This window comes from Genypterus blacodes, unplaced genomic scaffold (assembly GCF_046128005.1).
Source record: "Genypterus blacodes isolate CSIRO-AG114 ecotype Tasmania unplaced genomic scaffold, CSIRO-AGI_Gbla_v1 ptg000055l_1, whole genome shotgun sequence".
Lineage (NCBI taxonomy): Eukaryota > Metazoa > Chordata > Actinopteri > Ophidiiformes > Ophidiidae > Genypterus > Genypterus blacodes.
In genome coordinates, this window is record NW_027466867.1 from 3,138,614 (window position 1) to 3,162,969 (window position 24,356).

At 42.4% G+C, this 24,356-nt stretch overlaps 1 protein-coding gene across 1 annotated transcript in view; it reads right to left on the reverse strand.

Annotated features, from left to right (window-relative positions):
- Positions 1-17,083, reverse strand: part of ca10a (carbonic anhydrase Xa) — a 48,304-nt gene extending 31,221 nt beyond the window's left edge. Inside the window, exons 1-2 of the mRNA XM_076152014.1 lie at positions 16,638-17,083; positions 4,071-4,145 (exon numbers count right to left, since the gene is read on the reverse strand). Of these exons, the coding sequence (XP_076008129.1) occupies positions 4,071-4,145; positions 16,638-16,698 (136 nt within the window). The 5' untranslated portion in view covers positions 16,699-17,083. The remainder of the gene's footprint in view (positions 1-4,070; positions 4,146-16,637) is intronic.
- Positions 17,084-24,356: the final 7,273 nt, after the last annotated feature.

Here is a 24,356-nt window from a genome sequence, read left to right on the forward strand (position 1 = left end):
GGAGCCGCATGGAGGCTTTGATTTATACACTAAGTACTTTAGGTGCTCCTAACAAATGGGCATCATTACTTTTTTCACAACACTTAACAAAAACATTACAAAACTATTCTATCCTTCACTCAAAACTTGTTTGTAATTGTAGGAGTAGGCTGCAAACGACTCCTACATGTCTGAGCTACAACTTCAGTGTGAATTGTAGCGACACAAAATGGAGGTGATTTGCAGCGGGTTTAATAAACTTGTCACACTGCGTCTCAAAAAGAGCAGCAGCGTTTCTTATTTTAGATGGGAACAGCGTCCATCAAAGACTGTGAACACTGTAACAGCCAAGCAGGTGAGTAGCAGCTTTAAAGGTCATCAAGGTCAGGAACTCTGTAATTATTTCAGAGTGACGGATAAAAACAGGCTATATAGCTCGCAGCTGTGTGTGTGTTGGTGGCGATTGGTGCACTTGTTGACCAATCGCCTGAGTGGCACAGCGCCGACAGGAAACACAAAAGCAGAGAAGCGACACCGACACTGAATTCACTCAAAGTCCAGTACGAACGCTCCAAAAAAGTCCATCACTGCTCAACAACGTGTGAAGGAGTCTTCCCCTGAGGACACAGAGAATATGCAGACAACATAGAAAGCCATTTACAGACGGGGGAGACAGTGAAGGAGCGCATGTACGCAGCTGCAGAGGCTTTACTAGATGGCAAACAAGACGATGAGCTGAGGGAGAAAATGAGGCCGATCTCTCAGTTCCAATAGCTTGTAGAAGATCTGCGTCTGGTGTTTGTGAGGTTTTTTTACGAGGACCTCTTAGGTGTGACAGCTCTGGCAATGCACACAAGAGGAATAAGCATAATAATAGATAATGGGTGTGTATGTGTGGTGTAGAGGTAATCGGTGGTGAAGTTCAGTGTAGGAATGAGATCACAGCTCTCGGTTGATGCTGGTCGAATTTCTGTCCCTTTATATGCAGGACATGCACACGGATACATTTTGCACAAAATTCCTAACTGTCAGACTCGTGTCTTGTGAGTTATGACTGTTAGTTGGTTGTCAATCTTGTCATATAGAGGCCATTAATTTTACAGACCAGATAAGGGCACCTTTCATTTAAATGCTCCGACTTTCTTGGCCACAACTTTTCACTTTAGGATTTATGAGCTTTGACTTAACTTTACCAACAAACAGGCATGGGTCCTCGCACTGTGAGCTGTTTTTTCTTTGCACCCTTGGGAGGAGCCCTGGAATCAAACCATGAGCCGTCCGTTCCCTTGACGACAACTCTACCTTCCGGAGCCACGGCGCCCAGTGAAGAGCGTCACTAAGGAACTCAGAAGAAAGCATTTAAGATGGATGGATCTCTGTGAGTGCTGCTTTTTTGTGGCTGGTAGGTGAAAACGCTATGATTGGCACTTGGCTTCTTGTCTCGGTGCGATGTAAAACAGAAGATATACATCTGTCAGTTGTTAATCAGCTCAGGAGGCCGCGAGAAAAACTGCATCTACTTGTTTGATTGCTGGAAACCAAAGTGATTGTCAAACACGTCTGTGAGGAGGGAAAACACAGGATTAAATTGGATTCTGTAGATCAGAACCTGGAGGGCTTTCAGAGGGGCTGGCCCTGAGAGGATAGATCATGTAGAGATGTATGATGAGATCTGATGGAGCCACGTTCAAGCTCAGGGCCTGACTGGTCTGCTATAGAATCAGTAAGAAGCACAGACGTGTAGGTGTTATCCATAAGTATTCAATTGGTGCATGTATAATAAAGACTAATTCTATTATAAGCCTCACCCGTGCCATCATTACTTCCATGTTGGCTGTTAAGCAACATAATCCCAAATCAACACCAAGAAAAGGCGTCTGCTACGTCTGTGTGAGGAAGGTATAGGAAAGGGCTTTGAGCAAATGTGCTCCACACACACCATCCCCATCATTATCCAGAGTGATTACATTCTGACAGGATTACTGCCATGGATACATCTCGCCCCCCACACACACACACACACTCTCTCTCTCTTTCTCTCGCTACAGTTGTTGGGTTTGCTACTGTATGCTATTGTTCTCCAAAAAATACAAGAGAGGGAGGGGATAAAGACGCATTACACTGCGCAACCTGTCGTTATGCCTATCAGACAACACACACACATGCACACACATTATGCCAAGTGCTAGATTTATTTAAACATAAAAATAAATACTGTATGTGTTGGCCTTTCAAATTCCCCAAACCTCAGTTATAAATGTCACAATATTTCCACGTGCACAGCAGCCTGGGGCGTGCGAGTACAATTCCAGCTGTAAGTCTGTGGTGTTAACCCCACGAGAGTTCGGCTGAATGATCAACAAAATAGTAATCAGGCGCTAAAGCCTGTTTAGTTTAAAGGTCCCCTCCTTTTAAAATTAGATTCCACAGGAAAGTCACAAGAGACAGAAACACATTCATTTACAGTGTTTGTTCCTAAAATGATAAGTGTTAAGGTGAGAACATGGAACACACTGCTACACTGAACAGAGAGCCATAATAAACCGCAGTGTGTGGCGTGTGTGTGATATCACTAGCAGTGTGATACAGTGTGAGCATGCAGAGACTCGCTATGAATTTCTTTGATGAAAAACCCACTCCGACTATTTACCATTTCAATAATTAAAGGCTTAAATAAAAAACCAAACACTCCCATCACAATCTTCTGAGTTGTTTCGTGAATTAACACCAAAAGGCAACATAAATCACTTTCAGGTGGAGCAAAATATTTTCATCTAGTGGAGGAAAAGCGTCAAGGAAACTAATTCCACTCGTTGTAATTACTGTTCTCAGTGAGCCGAGCTTTTTAAGTCCTTCCATTTTTAATAGCAGGAGTCAGTGTGACAAGTATGATGAGTGAAATATCCATAATGAAGAAATTGTTGGAAAAACCTGTGTAAGTGATATCTTATTATCACTGTCCAAGCCACACAAAGGATGTCGTTAAAAAAAAGTGTTCCGCCGCCATTATTCCTGTCTGCGTCATTAAATTGGCCTTCATTCGCAGTGAAAAGTATTTCTCTTTAAAGTCCCCACTACGAAATCCTGCTTGCTGAAGAACAAGGTGATCAGACGATGAATTTCCCTGCGTGGCACCGGAGCATCATGAATAGTGTTTAAGTGCTCCAGCTGTTACGGCGGTTGCAACGGTGAAAGTAGCGTGGAAGAAATGAAGAAAGGGACAGTCGGGGATTAAAAGAAGCCAGCAAAACACTGACAGTACAGAAAGCGTAGAGATAAATGCGACGTCTACGGGAAGAGCTGGGGGAAACAAATGCCTTCGTTCCCTTTGAATGTGTATAGAAAGTACATGCAGTGGCACCCCCGCTGTATTATAATAAGAGGAAGGGTTTGAGGCGATGATCTCCTGGGCACCGACCAAAGCAAGGCCCCTTTGTCTTCCATCCTTCTGTTGGTTTTTGTAACAAATGTGAAGTTAATATGAGGATCATCATGCATCAGGCTTAGGGCCTCCCACAGCTCTTGGCTCTCTGGGCCTATGTCCAGTTGGTACGTTCGCTAATGCGTTCATGATTACAAAGCGCTGACAGCGGCTCATTCCTCTGTCCTCCCGCTTTAAACGCAACCTTCACTACAACTAATTTAGTATTACAAATGAGCACCGTGCTCCTAAACTCATTGCTCCAGATGCCAGTGCCATTTAGAATAAATACAGAAGGTGACGCATATTCCACATGGAAATCATACGACCCTTGTTGTCTTCCAGCTCATCACAAACAGAGCATTATACTTTACAGGTATACAAATGCTATTGTACTGAAATGTGGCTCGCTCTCTTTAAGTCAAAGTTTATTTTTAGTCTGTTTCTGTCGCTTTGGAAGGAAGAAAACGTCTACTGAAGTCTGACTGTGTTATCACCTGTGCTTCCATTTCCAGGTGTTAATCTAACACGGCCCTTTGCTTCCTTTGGGAACGGCCTTCATTGTCAATGGGAAGGCGATACAATATCTCAAATATGTAATAAGCTCCTTTGCGGTCCGGGACATAGTGTGTATACAATCAAATCAGTTCATGTGTGTTCAGAGCCTTACCTGGAACAAAGCTGCCCTGCACCACCTCCTTGTAAGCCCACCATCCTTCATGAATCTTGGGTGCGTTTGGCTGTGCTGTAACAAGAGGAAACACAACAGGGTCATCAATCAGTCAAATCTAAAAAAAAAAAAAAAAGGCAAATCAAAATCCAGCTACAGTGTGCTTAAAAATTGTCCCAGTGAAACGTTCTGCTTTCCTGCCCTAGGCACCCCGCTAACCTTCTCAGCGTGAAGCCTTGGCACACACACACACACACACACACGCAAACAGCCCAGTATTATTGCTCTGCAGGCATTAGTATGGAAATACATACAGTCATGTTGCTTGAGCTGCAGAAGAAAGCCCCAGATTACAGCGGGGCAGTACAGTATAATTGAGGTGACTTACTAAAGGTCTTGTTACAAAGGGTACACTGTGACCCAGAATTACCCACTGAGCCTGCAGGATATTGCTTTTTACACCTCTGTTTTTTTTCTTCATTTTTGTTCATTCACCAGCCCGAGAAAAGTGAAGCTTAATAGAAGGGCTAGAGGTTGCAGTGCCTTGCTTGTATTTAATGAAAGTTGAGGTGGCTGACCAATCTCCCAACCTGCAGCCTCCTCCTATCAACTCCAGACTGACTTGTGCCAAAGCGGTTCAATTTCAGATGGGTGGACTGGCAGGGAGAGGCGGGTTTGGGTTTTTCTCTCCACCGAAAAGCCTCTGAAGAGAGAAGCCAACAGCAGCTCCCTTCCCCAAAATCCTTGCAATCGTGTTTGAGGAGTTGTTCCTCCAAATGAGAGATTGCTTCTCCAGTTTTGATGTAAAATGAGCGCCAAGCAAGCAACACATTTTTCCGGAGCGTGCTTTCATCACTGCAGTCGCCACATTTCCAAACTTTCAGAAGTTGGAATCCTCCCAAAACATCAACTCAATGAGCTCATTGCTAGGTTTGTCCGGCCTTGGGGGAGGGATGCACTCTATTGACTGAGCTCTCCATCACTCACATACATTGAGCTGCGATCACTCGTTCTGTTTATACACACGTTAAAACTTCAATTATACCGGTTAGGGCAATAAATGTCAGGCAAACACCATCATTAGTTAGGAATTGGCAGATTTTGATTGAAGTGAATATCCACTGTGCTGTCAAATTATAGTAGGAAGATTATCTGATGTCTTAAAAAGTAAGCATACTGATGTAGAGGAAACACTGTATTGCTGTATTGATGTGTTTACTGTGCTATAATTGCGTGTGTGTGTGTGTGTGTGGGAGGGAGGGGGGGCTTGTGCCACAGCTGGAGCCTAAAACCATTCAGCCAGTGTTGCCCGGCTGGAAGAAAACGCTTCCTGGGTACCAAACTCCATGAAATCATAGGCAAGGAGACCGGAGACACAAGTTGTTAGTTACATGGAACCGCCGTTGTGACACAACCACGCAGAGGAGAAGCAGGAATTACACAAAGAAGCACCAAACCCACTACACTTTATACAACTATATCACAGAGCACAGGATGGAATGTTCCAGAATGTTCCGGACTGTTACAAGTCTGCGGTCCATCAGGATTCAGCCAATCAGCTGCAACCTTGCACATGCATCAAGTAAAAATAGAAACATAGGAATATTTGCTAATTTTCTCATCCCAACATGTCGGCCTGGGATTAACTCCATCCTGCCTGGGTTGGACTTCATGTTAATGTGTTGGAGCTGTACATAAAATTACCATTGTATTTATTCTCACAGTTTATTCCCTGCGTATTTGCCTTGCTCCAATATGAGCAATGCTTAATGAGGAGACGTGTGTATATGTGTGTATATGTGTACATCAATAATGTATTCGTTGTGTGGGTTAGAGAAAATAACCTACGAAAGCGTAGAGTTCCCATAATTGTAGCTACATTAACAAACTCACACAAACAGCCGGTTGTGCTCAGGGTTGATTTGTTCCCAGTGATTTGTCCACTGTTGTTACCGTGCCAACACCTAAAATACTTCCTCCATCTCACGCACAGTCTCACATTTGTCACTTTCGCGTTACAATTTGTGCCATTGGTGTTAGACTTGGTATGAACAGGCCTTTCTAGTGTGAGGTTGTTAAGTGTAGGAAGTGTTAAGCAATTAATAGTCCATAGATGAGACATAATTGCATCTGTAGTTCATCAGCCTAGAGAAAGGGGGAGGGAGAGAGAGAGAGAGAGAGAGAGAGGGGGAGAGAGAGACACTTATAAACAATGTCCCATTTCTCACAAACTCTGGCAGTGGCCCCAAAACACACACCCTGACATCAGCAGAAAGGAAATGGCTCCAATCTATAAAGGGAAAATGCAGACGAGACATTGAGGAGGTAGGAAATGTAAAGCGGAGGCGGCGGGGAGGGGGGAGGAGGGGGAGCAGCCTGAGACAGTGGAGAGAGAGGTGGAGGGACGGAGATCATCAGAAAATGATGGATTGCCATTTTCCAAGCAGCCTGCTGGGCTTTACACTTACATCCTTATCATACTGCTCAAACAAATGGAGACGTTTCTTGTGTGGATTAACAGGGTGCGTGTGAGGTTCAGACAAGGCAGTGCATTACACTGATAACAAATGAGGTTGTATTTATAAATGCTTTCCATTTACTTGACGTGGTAATGTGAACTCTGCTCCCCAAACGTAAACCAATTATAATCTGTTTAGACTGCAGGATGCACTTACAAAGGACACAAGGCCAGAGGATACAAGCCCGGATGTTCAGTCTCCACATAATCACATTTTGAAACTGTAAAGGTGTATTCTGTCTGTACGGTGTGTGTCCCATTCATTAGCACTGGGCGGAAATCTTGCCCTTGCTCTGTGACCTTAAAGACAAATCGCTCTTTACGAGTTCATAAAGATGTTGATCACTGTATAAATGAGCATGGAACCAATGAAGTCTAGTCTCCTGTAACGGTTGTGTGTTTACACAGAGACAAACCCTGAGCTATGAGGAATGACAAATCAAATCAAAATGCCCCACTAAAGCCAAATAGACAGATCTCCTTGGCCACAGCCTGTCTCCAAATCCCATTTAGCTGGGTGAAAGCATGTTTCATCCTCACACTTAGGAGTCTGGCAATATTCAGCCGATCCCGACCCGACTGCCGTAAAAGCCGGAGAGCGACTCTGCGGTAAATAAACAGTTCATTTTCATATAATATCCAACTACGCCATTAATATTCATTGGGTGCAAGCAATCCTGAAGCCCAACCATGCAGAAAGGGAGGGAGGGGACGGCGGGGAGGGCGACCAGGAAGATGACAGATTAAAAAAAAAAAAAAAAGACATCACAGACGGAAAAAAGAGGAGAAGAATGACTTATTAAAAAAAAAACATAAAACTGAGAGCTGCAATGTGCTACTATAAATGAAACTTGACCTTGCCAACAGCTGTGCTTACTGACTTATGAGACAATTATCTCTTACCAAGCTCCTGTTGGTGCCTCCCTTTAATAGCCCCAGCTGTATATGTCTATGTGTGTGTGTGTGTGTGTGGGAAAGAGAGGCTGCATCTGTGAGATTTCTGAGCCCTGAACACACCAAATAGAAACCAAAACCGTCCTAAAATTGGTTTTCCCTAAAATGTAGTAAACAATATTCTGTCCCGGGACTCTTTAATCTTCATCTGCTGGATCAGGAGGCGAAGATTGACTGTGTGTGTGTGTGTGTGTGTGTGTGTGTGTGTGAAACTATGCTAAAATGTCCTGAGAACTCTGCTTGCCGAAATGACTTGCAAACTGGTGAGATTAGATTCGGTCTCAGATTGAGTGAGGTGATTTTGGGGCTACGCTGTTTCACTAGCTTAGATTTCCTTGACACAGAGGGAAAGATACAGAGAAGGATGCACACCTGTGCAGCATGGGGAATTTACATCACGTATCTATCTGCGGTTTGAGTTTAATTCAGTTGAAAGGGGACAAAAAGGTCAAAGGAGTATTGCTGTCTGTCCTGTTGTAGTTTGTCTCTGGTTCTTTCTATGTTTTCTATCAAGAGCACCACTGATAAAGAATTACACAGGTCGATTATCTAGAATCTATACGATCGACGAGAGACAAACATCATGATTTCCCAGCACTAATAAGCCAGGTTGTGCCAGTAGAGCGGTGTTCTTTCACTCATCCCCCCTAAGCACAGTGTCACAGGGTGTACAGGAGAGGCAGGAGGAAGTGTCTCAGTGTGTAGGGATCACTGATAACACTAAATCTGAATGTGAGGGCTGACAGGAACACTCTGTACACCCACTTCCTCCATTCTCTAACCTCCTTCCGCGTCTCTGGAAATGTGTCACCATTTTTACTCTTTACTGAGTGCGTAGAACCATCCATTACTTTGTTTGTGCTTTTCTGAAAAAGGATTGCCGAAGCAAAGAAAGGGGGGCATCCATCAATAATTGAGGGGCTTTAAGGAAAAGGTGAATACCTTTGTCCTCCTGGGTCTGTGATCCTACCGGGCTGAAAGCTGTAAAACCCTCTGTACCTCTGCCACTGGCTTGAGATTGGATTTATCACATTCTATAGTATGTCAGTTTTGTCTTAGCACTCAGCACAGAGAAGCCCAGAATACACACAGTGAGGAGAGTCTACTGCAGTGTCTTCTCAGTAAACTACAAAAACACTGGAGTGCACCTATGCCTGCACAGAATTGGAAAAAAGAACATCCCTGTGATATTATATCTTCGTGATAATGGATTTTGATACGGATGCTTGTTCGCCATGGCACTGGGAGGCCATGGTGACATCACAGGTGTTGACTCCTCCATTTTCAACTTAACTTCAAAGTGGGGAAAAGCGCTGGCCGAACAGCGATAGATTACATTACAGAGCCAAAAGCATCGGAGACCAATTGGATGGGGTTGGTTTCCCCCTGGTGACCCAGTAAAGTGGATCAGGGAGCCCCCAAAGTGACATTACGTTCCAGACTCTGGTGCCAGGTGTGCAATGCGCAAACCGCCCTACGCTTTCCCTGCACAATTGCTTCAAAGATAGTAATATTATGCGATTGCCTCTTATCGTTCTGCATAACAAAGCCCTGAACTTCTGCTCGATGGAGTTTGATCGCATGAAGTTAACAGCTGTCATGTTGGAAATACAATCAGCTCAACCTCATCGCTTCCACACACTCGGCCATCAGGACGCAGAGTGATGACCGTGTGTCTATAAGTGATCTATAATTGATCACATCAACTACAGTGACTACACTTTGAATTAGCACAGTAACGCTGGAAACACTGAATAGGAGCACTAGTTTGTTGGTAGTGGACGATGAATCAAGTATGTAGCCAATGTTCTTCTTCTTCTTCTTCTTGTTAAGGGGATTACTCAAGCTATTGTGACATGGAGCGCATAATACAATTCTTGGTTACTAGCTTTATAAGGCAAGGAAGCTGCAGTGTGGAGGTGGAGGTCCTTCATTTTCTACTGGAGTTATACTATATACACTAAAAATGATATACCTGTGTCAGTATCAGCTCGTTAATATTCATCAAGTAGCTCAGCTGCATTAAATGTAAATCCTCTGCAGACTGTCTAATCACCAATGCAGATTACTTTATGGGTGCTGACAAATCAAACAAACAGCTATAAATGAGAGAGAGAGGGCAATCTGAAGCACTACCTTTCTGTATCGCTCGCCCACTCACTGTGGAACTGACTCACCTACTTTCCTCTCACAAAGTAAAAGTTAAATTCCTGCTGGAGGACACACACATCTGCACAGGATTATCAGATAAACAGCCAGGAGATTTGGCCTCTCTGATGGGCTGTGTGTGTGTGATAGTAAGTGAGTTGGGCTGCTTGCCCTGCGTTGTAGTCATGGAGTACAGTGAGTAGGATTTTTTTTTCAGTCCAGCTGTGTGGCGCTCTGATATCACCGACACTGCAGCCTCTTTCTTTCTTTCTTCCTTCCTTCCTTCCTTCCTCCATCCAGCCACCTTTCTCTGCCACTCCTCGTCATTGAATTTCTCATATTTGCTCTACTGGGGCAGCCTCAGTACCTCACAAGTACAAACACACAACCAGATACACACATACACATAGGCACCCCATCCCATCTCCCTGTAGTAAATTACAGCTGGCCTGGAGGTCATCTCACTCCAGCTGGCTGACAGATTTGAGATTCCTGAGCACCACATGTGATCAGCAACTGCTGCTGGAGGACAGACAAGGTGGTAAGTCAGGCCCACATGCACACACACACACACACACACACACACACACACACACACACACACACACACACACACACACACACACACACACACACACACACACACACACACACACACACACACACACACACGGGTGGGGAACCTTTTTCTTATCAAGGGTAATTTAGATTTTGACATCATCCCTCATGTTAAAATGACATCCAGTTCACAACATATTTTTATGGCCTTTTTAACTTCATTGAAATAACATCAGGATCATTACCATTCATTTCATGTTTTTAGCCAATTTTAAATGTATCCATGTTAGTGTTTCTTATTGTTTTAATGCTCTCCATTTTTAAGATCTGTTCCTTTTAAGATCTGTTCCTCTTGGTTTTATATTCACGGATGTTTTAGCAGCATTATATTATTAAAGGGATTCACTTTTATTATTATTATCATTATTACATCAGAACTGACCTAATGAGATGGATGGAACTGTTTTCCATGGTGAGGCGTTTGATGTCAGCTGGCAGTGATGAAGATGCTACTCGCAGCTGGTTGTCCAGGTTTGGATCAGTCTTGATGACGTGATGCAAACTTCAGTGCATGTCTCTGTAAGTCCTTCACACGTAGATTTTAGTTTTTACATCAGCTGCTTCCACATTGAACGGTGTTGCAAATGTGTTTACTTCATCTTTTGTGCTGTTCGAGTCCTTGAACCTCTCTCCAAGGTTTATCCAAGCATGTTTGTCCTTCCAGCTCCTCCACTTCAGCGTGTTTCGAGCTGTAATGGCGCCAGAGGTTAGGCTTTTTCAGCTCCTTGCCTTTCACTTCCACAAAAAAAGTGTTGTTTATCCGTTTATCTTGAAAATTACGACATTCCGCATCAACTTCCCGTTTCTTCGTGGCCATGTTCCGTTACCTGCCAATCCCTGACGGCAGGTGTGGTCTGTTGTGTTCAATGACTATGATCTTGGCCCGGAAAGATGGACATCCGCCCGTTTGGTCCTTAGGTGAATTAATTGCTCTCTGGAAATGATTTAAGTCTGAGTATTTAAGTCTATTTTTTACTGTAATTATATAAATGTAAATAAAAAAAAGGCTATGTTGCATTTAAATGTTATCTACATTTTAAAAGAAATGTAATTGAGACAACATTTCAATGTTGAATAAACATAATTTGGAACTATTACTTGTCCATTTGCTTCACATTCTCTTCCATCTTTGTAACCCTTTGCAGCGTGGCTGCTTGCTCCACTTTCTCAACTTCCTCCAAATCATTTTAATGGGGAAAATGAAACAAACACACGCACGTACATATGCAGAGGTGTGTGGACGGAGATTCCACCCGGCAGCTCTGATTATGTAGTGCCGGAAACTTCCGTTGCCGGCACGCTTGCCGGTGAAAATCACGGACAAGACGTTTTTGCCTTTAGAGTATTTCCGGCCACCGGGATCACTGTCCGACATAATCAGTGGGTCTGGCGCCCCCTGTAACTCCCCCTGAAACCTCTGGTTACAGAGGGGTTACAGGGGGAGACGATATTTAACCCGGAACCAGTTTTGCGCGGGTGCCGGGAACGTCCGTTATTATGTATTGATATGCCGCATAATGTCCTCCTTTTTGGTGTTATGGAAATGGTCACGTGTTTAGTTGGTGGAGACGTGTGTTATCGTCACTAATACACTGCAGGCCTGCACCCTGTGATTCCATCAACCTATTAAAATGTCTAAGCCTCTTTGAAGACAAATTTTTCTCCGAAGGTAAAGTGTGATTATGTCCTCTAGTCAAAGTTCTTTGCGGAATGAGGTTTAGCAGGAGACGGCATTTAGGGGAGCTGCTAATGTGCCTCGTCCCTTCAGCAATCAGGTTGTGTGATTACTCCGCCTTTACTATTTTTCTTGCAAAACATTTTAAAATAGTTTGTCAGCCTGCCTTTGCAATTTAAATGCTGCTTTCATACATGAATCATTGTTAAAATGATTCATATTATTATGAACCTTAAGCACTTCCATCAAATGTGTTCTCCACATGAAGGTAATAGCAGAGGTGGAAGCAACAAAGAATATTTAAATAAAATCCTGAGGTAGAAGTACTTCACTTTTTTCACACACTGTGAATCTTTCTTCATTTGAGTCCAACATGCTGTGCTGACTAGTTTGTGATTATAATTATTTACTTCCTTTCCTTGCTTCCTTTCCTCAGCTGATTGTGGTAACACCCATAGTTGTGTAGAGTGCAGCCAGACTAGCAACAAGCAAATGTGTCAAAGTAGAGCTCAGTGAACTCATCATACCACCACTGAGGCCAAACTAGATTCCTTCCTCCTCATCTGACCCATCCTAAAGCCTTTTCACACATAGATCATTGCATAATAGTGGGATAACCAGGCAGGCGCCGCTGGTGATTTACAGTATTCACACATGCGAGTACGTGCGGGGATAATCCTGGGCCAGGGACGGTCCAACAGATGGCCAATGGTCTCAGGCTTTGATCATGGGACCCTCAGGAAAGACCAAGTGCTAAGCTCTGCAACACTGTGCAGGAGAGGAAACACTAATCATCATCAAAGGACTCATAATGGGAAAATCTCCTCGATCCTGTTGTTAAGGAAACATTAAAAAATTCCTCAATTCGGATCACCATCAAAATTTAACAGATTCTCCCTGGGGCCATTTCCCACACTTTCATCAAATAATCATTTCTAATTATAATAAGTAAAGACAACACTCTACTACTACTACTACTACTTCTGTTGTACATTTTTTCCACGTGCCTGTGGTACCACAAGTCTTTACCCATCCATTCTCTCTATACCCACTTAAACTGTTCAGGGTTACAGAGGGCCGTAGCCTGATCAGCACCCTGGACAGCTCATCAGTCCATCAGAAAGCATATAATCACAGTCGCACCGCAATTTGAAACGTTAACAATTAACCTAGGTGGCATATCTTTGGATCCGAGCTGCCTCAGTCAGCCGCATTCAGTTTGAAACCAAGGAACCAATTTGTTACAGAATGCAAACCACCAAGCATGAGTCATAAAATAAGCCAGAGAAATATAAACTTATATAAAACAGAAAGCTTGGAAATTACTATTTGACGTGATCTGGTCTTTTTAAGTCATCGAGTGTTTGTCTTTGTTTTACTACGGTGATCTGCCTCAGTGAATATGAGACTAAACTGTGCATGGATAGTCTTCTACTAAAATATTAAATTGAGGGTTTGCGTTCTGCTCTGTCATTTCTCAATGATGTCGAGTAGAACAACAAAAAGAGAGAGGAATGATTGGTTGACTTATAAAGAAGGTTTTGCACATTTACTCCGGGACTTTCTCAATGTCAGGGACTCAAAGAAATGTAAAAACATCTATCTAACGTCATGAAATTAAACCCAGAAGATATGCAGAAGCTTTTGCAGAACAGTTTCCTTGACTTTAAGCGTCCCCTCTACAGACACTACAGCCCTACAGGGGACAGAATGCCGCTCCTCCTCTCCAATAAACTAAACATGATGTACACAATTGGTGGAACAATGCATGTCCGTGTCAACCTTTCCTCCAGTTACCTGAAATACAGCAGAATCAAGCAGTGTGTGTGTGTGTGTCGGAGGATTTCAGGAAATGGGCAGAATAAAGGCTCGGCAGTGTGTGAGCAGGTGGAGACAAGCAGACAAAATGTTTACCTGGCACATCACGTCAAATCCTGTTTACAAACGGCTTTGAGCACTTCCTAGCAATGGAAGTGTACTGCTGCAGGAGGAAGATAGTGTAATCGAGGATAAGTGGAAATCACTTTAGCGAGTGCATGCTATATAACACAGCACTACAGCAACATATTGTTTGTCTGGCCTTTTGCCATAAACTAAATGAACTGTGTAAAGGCACACACAACAAGTATTTATAGATCTGTGCCACAATGGAAGCTTAACAACAATCAATATGGGTTTTTTTTCATCAAAAACAATAAGCCCAGCTCCTCTAATGGCTTTGGTTCACCTTTTGAACTGCTCTTTGGCAATAAGAAGCAAACATCTACCCTAAAACCAGCTTCAGTTCTTTATTAATCATAGACACTTTAGTCAGCACTTGTGTCAACCTCATATTTTACATCCAAAAGCAAGCGGCCGTCTTAACAGCATGCACAGAAAAAGCATTCATTAGATATAAGCTTCCTTCTTATTCTTATATTAGTATGGAATCAAGACAATCTAAACTCTCTGAGAGCAGAAGAGTGTGTGAACTTCCTCTGCAGCCTCTATCTGTTATCCTATAGTTGTGAAATCTTTGCCAATTATCATTCAAATGAAACTACATTACAGTTTCCCTTTGAGATCGGTCCAGTCGTATAGATGAAGGGGGAAAATGTGTCATGTTCCAGGAGCATATATGGTACAAAAAAACAACTATAAGATCAAAACAATAGCAGCATAAATAGAAAAGGTATAAACAACCAGACCAATAAAATAAATGGCAACAATAAATCTATTCCAAAAACCTATAAGCATACCTATAAACAGAGCTATAAAAAGCTAACAAGATGATTTGGGGATATGAAATGAGAAATGCGGACACGGAATTAACAATTTAGACTGAGGATGTGCAAACACTGTGGCTATGGAAACGGCAGAGGATGAGCAAACAGACACACTGGGCCTTTTTTAATTGAGCATTTTTCATCTAATCATACAATTTACACCTAAATATCTTTGTGAATATCTGCTGTCATGCTATGTACTGCTTGGTAAATGATTCTTCCAAGTTAAAGCTACTCTGGTGATCATTTATGCTCTTATGCTCTCTGTCTTGTGTTGCTTGTTCTAATGGAAACGGCTCATATTTATGATTTTCCCTCTCATGATGCAATATTATCATACTGTCATAAAGCGCATGCCCCTTGGCCACACTTCCTCTGCTCCACTCTGTCAATTGCCCCAATTTGGACATTCTGGATCTCTAGACGAAATGATATAATAACTCCAGGCCTGCAGTCACTACAATCTTCTGCAGCTTGTACAGAATATAGACAATTCAGCCCGAGAGGAGAAGAAGAAGAAGTCATATAGAGAGTCATAATCTATCCAACTTCCATAATAATGTCAGTTACTTCTCACCTACGGGTGCTGGCGGTATCCACAGAGACAGTTTCCTCCTCACTGTCACTGGATCCTTGCCAATGTTTTCCTCCTGATTACATCATCGATTACAGTCTACCACTGAGAAGATTTTGATGTCCACAACAACTCAGCTTTAACTGCGAGATTACAGCCTGCCATTGGATGTGGATGCTGTTTAACTCTGCCGGCATTGAAGTATACTCTATTATTACGCCATCTTTCTGTTTTTAGATACTTTATACCACAGATTCTGATGTTTATAGCAATTTCAACTGTCCACAAAATGATGAGGTAATGGTGGGAAAAGGCTACCAAATGGTATGTCGCTGTAGAAATAGTTTACAGGTCCACAATAACAACTTTGGCTTGGTGTTGCAGTTAATTAATAAAGCCCTAGTGGTGCATTTATGATGATGATAATTCTATTGTTCCTGATTCTAATTAGCCCCAGTGTAACATGGAACCATTGGAAGTGTCTCTAGGCTGACATACAAAGAGGAGAGCAGCCACATTAGTGTGTAATGTGACTGTGACAGGAAAGTCGTGGATTACGCAACTGTATAATGTCCTTAATGATGATACATATCTATTTCTTAACTTTCATTCAGATACGCATTTCCTCTCAGGCAACACTTCCAATACACGCTCAGAGTGAAGCCTGTGTGTGTGTGTGTGTGTGAATTGCAGGGGAGTGTGGCACAGCATGAAGATTAGAAATCCGCAGATTTGCCCCCAAAAAAATCAAGTTGAAGGGAGATCAATGTCCATTCATAAGCAGTAATGAGTGTGAAGCATCTCCCAGGAGCAACAGACACAGAGCCACATGCACTCCTCCACCGCCGCTGCGCGCTCACCAGCACAGTGCGCATTGCTTTATTCGATGATAACGCTTTACTGGATTGTCAAGAGACTTTACAAATGACGGAGGTGACGTGCGGGTCTAAGAAAGGGGAGGGGGTGGCGAAGCACGCAATATGTTCATTTAAAACACACACACACACGTAGGAATCAACATATTCACACACCCATGTCATGCGTGTGTCAGAAGCCTGCGCAACTCATCCTATTCACTCACTCACTCACACACACACACACACACACACACACACACACACACACACACACACACACACACACACACACACACACACACACACACACACACACACACACACACACACACACACACACACACACAATAAGTGTTGAAGCCAAACATCCTCATCCAATTCCCAAACCCTTCATCTCCATCACACTTCTAACCTCATCCATACCTGCCCAAAACACATCTATGACGCCAATATCTCACCTGATATGCAGACGATGAAATTGCCATGAAGAATAAAGAGTATTTCCCAAATTATATCCATCCTCTGTCTTCATTCCAGGAACATTACTCATAGGTTAAACAGGGAACGGGGGGAAATAAGAACCGAGGCTTGATCAGTTGCAGATTCCCTGTCTTCCCAGGCTGGATCCCGTTATACACCTTCCTCCAGGTATTTTCCACACCAGACACATAGCAGGTGATCAAAGCCTGCGAAATGGAACGTTTCCCCTCCAGTGAGAGCGCAATTCCAGAGATGGGGAAGAGATGAAAGAGGGAGCAGGGCTAGAACCTCCAGATCTGGGTGCCAAAAAAAAAAAGTCAGTTGGTATTCACGGTGTTATTCCAGTGCGTCCGAGAGCGGAGACACATCCATCCATCCATCCAAAGCGAGGATCTCACCGCGGAAAGTCGTTGCGTTGAAATGTCGATCTGGAAATGGAGGAATAACAAAAACATGGAGTGATTTGTTGTGAGATAAGAGCTGCACAGAGCTGAAACTCGCCGTAAACTCGCATGACAAGGTGGCGAACCTCCGATCGCGACTTGTGCTCTTCACTGCAAGGTGCAGCCATGAAGTTTAACAGAGGAACGACACACCTCCTCCGTTTCTTTTCACAATAAAAGCACCGAGCCGTCCGAACATACGTGGACGCAAACGACGCGTAAGAATAAAGGTCGAAGGTTGAATTGTGACATTTACGATGTTTAGCAAATATGCCTGTCATAATATGCACAGACAATAAAGGGCAGCACATAGAGCTTAAACGTGAAAATATGATGTGGCTCGTGTTTCCAGCATTGTTGTGTTTATATATATTACAATTTTAGCCGTCTTAAATCATTATATAGTCATTACTTCATACCAATACATTGTTTTTACTTGATATCCCACTGTGAACACGAACAAAACACATGTTTTTAGTTCTCTATCGTGCTTTTATTTTGTAGGGGAATGTCGCACGGCTTCTGGTCGGACTAATCTTGACTATGAGTGGTTCTTCAACCAGCCCACACACTCACACGGAGCAGTCAGACACACAGATCATAATTTGAGGGATTCATATGCAAATGTATGTTATTATTTAAACTTAATTATTTTAATTGATATTCTCCATGGATTTTAAACCAGATTGACATTTGTTTTGGCTGTGTTCTGTTATCTATCTTCATCTTAGTGTCCTTTGTTTGTTTTATTCCTATGTCTGTTCAGATCTCTTACTTGTAAAGAAACAAGTAAGCGATATATGAGAGAGAGAGAGAGAGAGAGAGAGAGAGAGAGAGAGAGAGAGAGAGAGAGAGAGAGAGAGAGAGAGAGAGAGAGAGCATTCCTAGCCAGCCCCTTATCCACTATGTATGATAATAAAGTCACAAATTGGCAAGGCATATGTTGCTGCTAATTCCATTTGCTGTTTCTAAAGACAATAAGGAGGCTGCAGCAAAAGCAATTTTGTGGCAAATGAAAGCGATATGAATTAGTACAACTTTCAGCATTCATTTGGATCAACCAGGAATACGACAGGCGGCTCAAGCTGTCCGTTTGAACGTGATATTAAACTATGCAAACACTGATCTCATCAATCAATGCAGCATATTCTTAAATGGAGATTGTATTCAGACTCATTATCTTCCTCCACCGGCCCTCAGCTCGAAGTCAAACCTGTGTAATTTTACATTCCGTCAACACTTACAGCTCATGCTTACAGTATATTGATCTCTTCCTGTCAATAAACAAGAGTTACCGTTGGATGCTGGCACTCATTTAGATGCACACTACATCATCACATGCCTCAGCTTTGGAGCAGAATGTGAGGACACAGAAAGCTGGACTTTACTGTGCCTGTTATTTGCTTTGGCACCGGCGTCTGGAAAGCCTGAATGTGTTAGAATATGTTAAGATGTGAAGGTGTAGTGTAGGGACTTAATGCTTTGACTCTCCTCCATTTATGTCTTTCCGCTTGTGGCCCTATGAAGTTGAGAGTAAGACTGGGCAGGAAGTATAGGATGACTTGCAATCGATACATGCATCCACAGGCCGTTTTTTTAAGTGCCACTTTTACACATCAGAGAGGAACATCCCCACAGATTCCCCAGCCCTTTGGACCAAAGTGCTTTTACCCATCAGGTCTCATCCGGTTTCACTTTTCCCCCTGTATGTGGGCCCGGTGTAAAGAGACCTTTGAAAGGAACCACACAATAGAACACACTCAGTTTCAACCAGAGATATGCTTTTCATTCAGCAGACACAGCGGCCTTTGTGTCGCTCACATAAGGAAATCATTTGCTTTTCTCACATCCAAAGTTCAGTTTTGAAAGTAAGATTACTCCATGGACTCAGCCGTTCCTTATGAAACTTCAGTAATTTCACATGATGCAAATATAGAATTAGAATGATAGAGTTCTGATGATCCTTTGCCGATGGAGAAGATTACGCAATACACTGAATATACGACTAAATGTTACTCTAGTGTTACAGCAGGGAGATTTCAGATGAGGTGAGGGGACGGCTCAGGTTAGTCTTGCAGTCAAACTTGAAACGTGTAGCTTATAAACATATTTTAGAGCTACTTATTGAGGTAAATCACTTAAAACTACACCCTGTCGCCGCCATTTTCCAATAAACAAACTCTTGTACTTTTATATCAATAACTTTCCACCTGATTCATAGAACTCCCTAGAAACAATGCCTCTGTGTTCCCAGTGGTCCTGTTTAAGTCGGTACCAAATATGAGCAATAAAGGACGACAGGAACCTATATTAAATATTGTGTGAAAAAAGAAAATGGCGGTTTCTTTATTGGTTCTTCTTTTCAACAAAAACACCGCAGGTAGGATATTGAAACTTGTTGTGGGCGTTTGTGGCGTCGCTCTGCTCATTTCAAAAAGCCTTATTTCCATGCAGCTGCTGGAAATTATCAATTATTTGGACTTAATATTGATTTGGGGAAAATACTGCTTCCCAAAAGTGTGTGTGTGTAGAGTCTGTCCTTCCTCGCACCTGAAGAAAGCAGAGCGTTCCATTTTAATTCTCTCTTTGACAGACACTTTCAATCCTCCCAAGGCAAATGAAGCGCTGTCTGTTTACAGCCACAACGCGACTGTCACTATAAAGAGGAAAACAAAACTCTATGAATAACAATGAGAACTCTGGCCATCTTTGAGCAGATATATTCTGAATTAATCATAATTAGCCTAAATTAAATCTGTCAACATGTTGTATTTTCGCCCTGCTTTCGTCCATACAAACAATCTCTCTCTGCCTTCCATTCCCCTCCATCTGTTTCTGAGCAAGCAAAGTCATTGAAGAAAAGAAAAAAATCAAATCATTCGGCTGTCTTTAATGTGTTTTGATTTTCCCATTAGCAATCCAGTCATTCTTCCTCACACAGGCATGAGCGTAATTAGTGTCTTTCATCTGGATAAATTTGGCCTCCGAACCACAAGAATATTGATTTGGCTCGCACTTGCAACTGCAGGCGTACCTGAGAGTGCACAGTGGCAGTATGATCGCTGTAATACGAAGACGTGTTCCCCCTTCTTTCACTATCACAAACACATTAACAGTGTCGACTCTGGCAGCGGCGTTGACAAGCACACGTTTGCTACCTGCCATTTTCCTAACACTTCAGCTCAGCCTGTCATCACTGCAGACTGGATGTGTCATTTTACTGTTAGCACAATTAGTGTTTTAAATTCAAATGTCATCATTCTTCTTAGGATTCACGCTGCCCCATTAAGCGTTACCTCTAAAATGTGTTTATAGTCTGGATTTGTAATGCATGATTGATGTTATAGTCAGAGGACCTGAACATGAAAGTGGCAAGAAAACACATACTATCATTTTTTGATTTTTTTTTCTTCTTATGCTGTTAAAATAAGGAAAGTATTGGAGCAAAAACACTCCACATTATTATGGATTAAAAGACAAATAATTGATTACATGATGGATTGCAGATGATGATCAATACCTGTCAGTGGTCTAAAAGTGTTTGTAAATGCTCGGGAATTAAGTTTCTCATTTGCTCATGTGGATATTTTCATATTTAAATACTTATATTTTGGTATTATTAATATTATTTTAACCATCAAATGCTCCTCAAAGATCCTAACACCTGCCTGAGCCTGTGACAGTGAATGTGTTGGGTTAACCTGTCACTGATCATTATGATGTCACATGAAAATTGATGAGTAAACTTGACTTTTGCTGGTTTGAACATCCACCTTACTCATAGTCTGGATTATTGGATATGGCGTGGGTTTACTCTGGTTGTCTAGGGATTCATTCCATCTTTGGTATGGTAACAGTGTTTTCTGTGCCGGTGCTGCTTTCCCTCCATCTAGGCTGCATCCTGGGGCTTGCCAAAAAGGGATGCTGCCATGTCCTTGAAAGTCTGTTTGAGCTTAAGACATAATCACGTTGCCATGGTGCCGAGGAAAGAAACCTCTTAGTAAACCATGATGATACAAATAAAAAGAATCATGTTTCCCTGCTGTTTTGTGTCAGAGTGGGAACCAAACAGCCGACTAAAAGAGCAGAGGGCTTATCCAGACAGGACCGCAGGATCAAATCATTTGATCCACGCTGATGATCACTTTTATCAGAGACACTACACGGATGCTACTTCGCTCTGGGCTGTTTCCTGCTTCAGCCAAGCCTCCACACACACACTACACTCCTGGAATGTAGTGTAATCAGATGGAGCCACCCCCATTCACACATTCAGTGAATGCCAGCATAACGTTGGGACAGTTCCCTCATGGGGTCACGTGTAAAAGGGCACACATGCTTACACAGCAGGCCTTAACAATGAGCACTTGACCTGCACTCTTTGAGGCAGGTAAGAAATAAAGCTGCTTACCTGTGTGTTAATATTGTGCAGCATTTGTCTGATGGAATATATTTGGACTTAGATTGGCGCTTGGATTCTCTTTAGCATTCAGGGAAATGTCATTAAAACTACACTTCTTTTCTTTTCTTTAGCATAATCAGTATCTATTCCCCCTGCATGTCATTTGAACCAAATCTTGAAACCAGACTTGCTAATGTATACAGAGTGTATTCTAGTGAGAATCTCAAAACAACAGACTGCATTGATTTTTCAAAGCATTTGCAACTAATATCATTAATCCTGATACAAAACAAAAATAGTGGCTCATCTCTGCACATGCATGGATTCATCAAATCACTCCTGCATTTTATTTCAGGTGTGAGGAAGGCTTTCAGTGGCCATTATAGCCTTGGGCGTGCTTTCAGCGGGCTTTGGGCTCAGTCTTTGATGCAAGCTGTGAGGGCCTGGTCATTCCAGGATTCATGGATGTTTGTGTGAGCACGTGATTCTGCACATTAATGCACATACCAATTCCTAATTTGTCTGACTGAGAGCAGGAAAAGACGGTCAGGGGAAAAGAAATCCCTGTCAACAACACGCTTACTTCCCCCAAGACTGACAATGAATGTCGTCTTATCTCCTCAGCCTCCATAGAAAAAATTACTAATTGAGTCCACAATGTGTTTACTTCTTATTACTCTATACTAAATGTGTTTCGTTCCTCTGCCAAGGTTTTGCTTTTGCTTCAGCTTCTTGTTCTGTCATTTCTACAACTCACTATGAGTAATACATGGCACTGTTTCTGTTTCTAAGGCGATCTGAAGGGTCTGCAACAGCGTTTAAACATTGATGGAATTCTCTACCGACTTTAGTTTTTAGGGCCGGTTTCACTCTTCGTCTGGTCAGCCACAACAAACCATTACTAATAAAAAATGTTAACTAGCTCCGGTGATGATGAGAGGTTGGCAGTTTAGACTCGACAATAATTGTTTTTAAAAAAGACCAAATATTCTCTCCCTCTTCCTGTTTTGACACATGAGATCTCCAGAGGTTATCAGAGAGAAAAGCTTGAAGCCAGGCACCTGTCATGAACTACTGTACTGTACAATAAAATTGCTATAACAAAGACAACAGTTACCATGGCAACTGTTGTATTAGCCCTGGTCCTCGCTGCTGTACCCAATCTGCAAATCTCCACCTGCAGAGCTCCGTCGTCTATTTTGTCTGTGTCCTCTTACTTACGCCATTATGATTGGTTGATTGGTGAATTCCAAAATCGTGGCCTTGGAATAATTGACATTTCTTTGTTGATGAAAATCTGAAGTTAACCAATTAACTGGTTAAGTGGTAAAGGTTAATACAGACAGAGAAGTAAGGGGCCAGATGTACAAACATGAAACCCAGTTCAGATTGCAGCTGGATGAGAGCGTTGTTGTGCATTCGCAATTACCGTGAAATGAACTCCTAAGCTCCTAACCATTTACTAAGATTGAAGCTAATTAGACAATCAGCGAATGTGCCCACCTGCTAAGCGCATTTTGGTGTGTGACTGGGTTTAAAAGGTGCATCTGAAACAATGGAATCTGTCCATCACAGAGCCGTCGACAAGCTGGGAAAATAAACCAAGAATCAAAATGTATCGATACAGAGATCTAAATACGAATCAATGAAGTAAAATAATATACAAAACATTTAAGACGGACACAATTCAACTGTAGCTACTTGTTTTCTGCTTGTTTTGATTTCTATAAATGTATTTTCAGAGAGATTTCACTCAGAGTTGACCCCCCGCTAATAAACAACTGAGACAAAAACATTGTTCCCGTGATGGAGATAACGTCGGGTCTCATCATCGTACAAAACTGTGACCTGGCAGCAAATAAATATTGGTTTTAAATTAACCTCGGGCCACATGTTTGACAACACAATTACACTCTTCAAATGAGCATCAGAGTTTAAAGATGTGTCAATAGAAAGCTGGGATTGTGCGAACCAGAGAGCAGCTTTCCTCTTTTTTTCTCTGATTTCTTCAGCGTAGCTCTCTGAGATTCCATCCAGCCGAGGTGAAACCTTTGGGTTAATTAATAAGCAGTTCCTTCTTTTCATGCCGAGCTTCAACACGAGTTATATAATGAAAACATTCCAAAGGCTTCTCATATCGCACATAGACGGGGATGACAAAAAGCTGCACCCTTAAATTGCAAAACAGGCAAGTAAAGACGTTTATAATCTCCACATTAGAGAGCCTCCTGTTTTATGCAACCCTTTGCAGTTCAATTATTAATTTGCTGCATTATTCAACAAAGCTTTATTTATCATTTCCTGCTTTTTGATCTTTGCCAGCAACGACTTCGTTCCTATATTAATGAAACCTGCCCTTTAACAAAGATATTATCTCTGGCAGTGGGAATGAGCTCCGGCAGCACAGAATGAGCAATGACTTTGTTAAAGCAGCTCACCATCACCAGCTTCAGGAGACACACACACACACACACAGACACACACACATGCACGCATACACACACAAGAGGACAGGACCGTACAATTTTTTAGCTGACTGCTGCTGTTGTCTTTCAGTCTGAACCTTTTTGATGCTGTAACATACAGGGGTGCACATAGGTGTACTTGTGCCAAGTGCCTTGCTCATGGGGGGAAGGTCGGGCTTCTTTCTATAAATGCTCTGTCTGTAAAGTGCCTAGAGAAATCTGAATTGAATTGAAATGAATTGAATGGTTCTCCTTCCTCTACTGGGAGATGTAGCCTTCATCATGAGATTCCGTGTGTTGAAAGAAAAAGAATTCCGGCCGGTTTTCAATAAACAAAGCGATGCATTTGTGTTCCCATTGCTCCCGTCTAAATCTGTGTTGAATGTC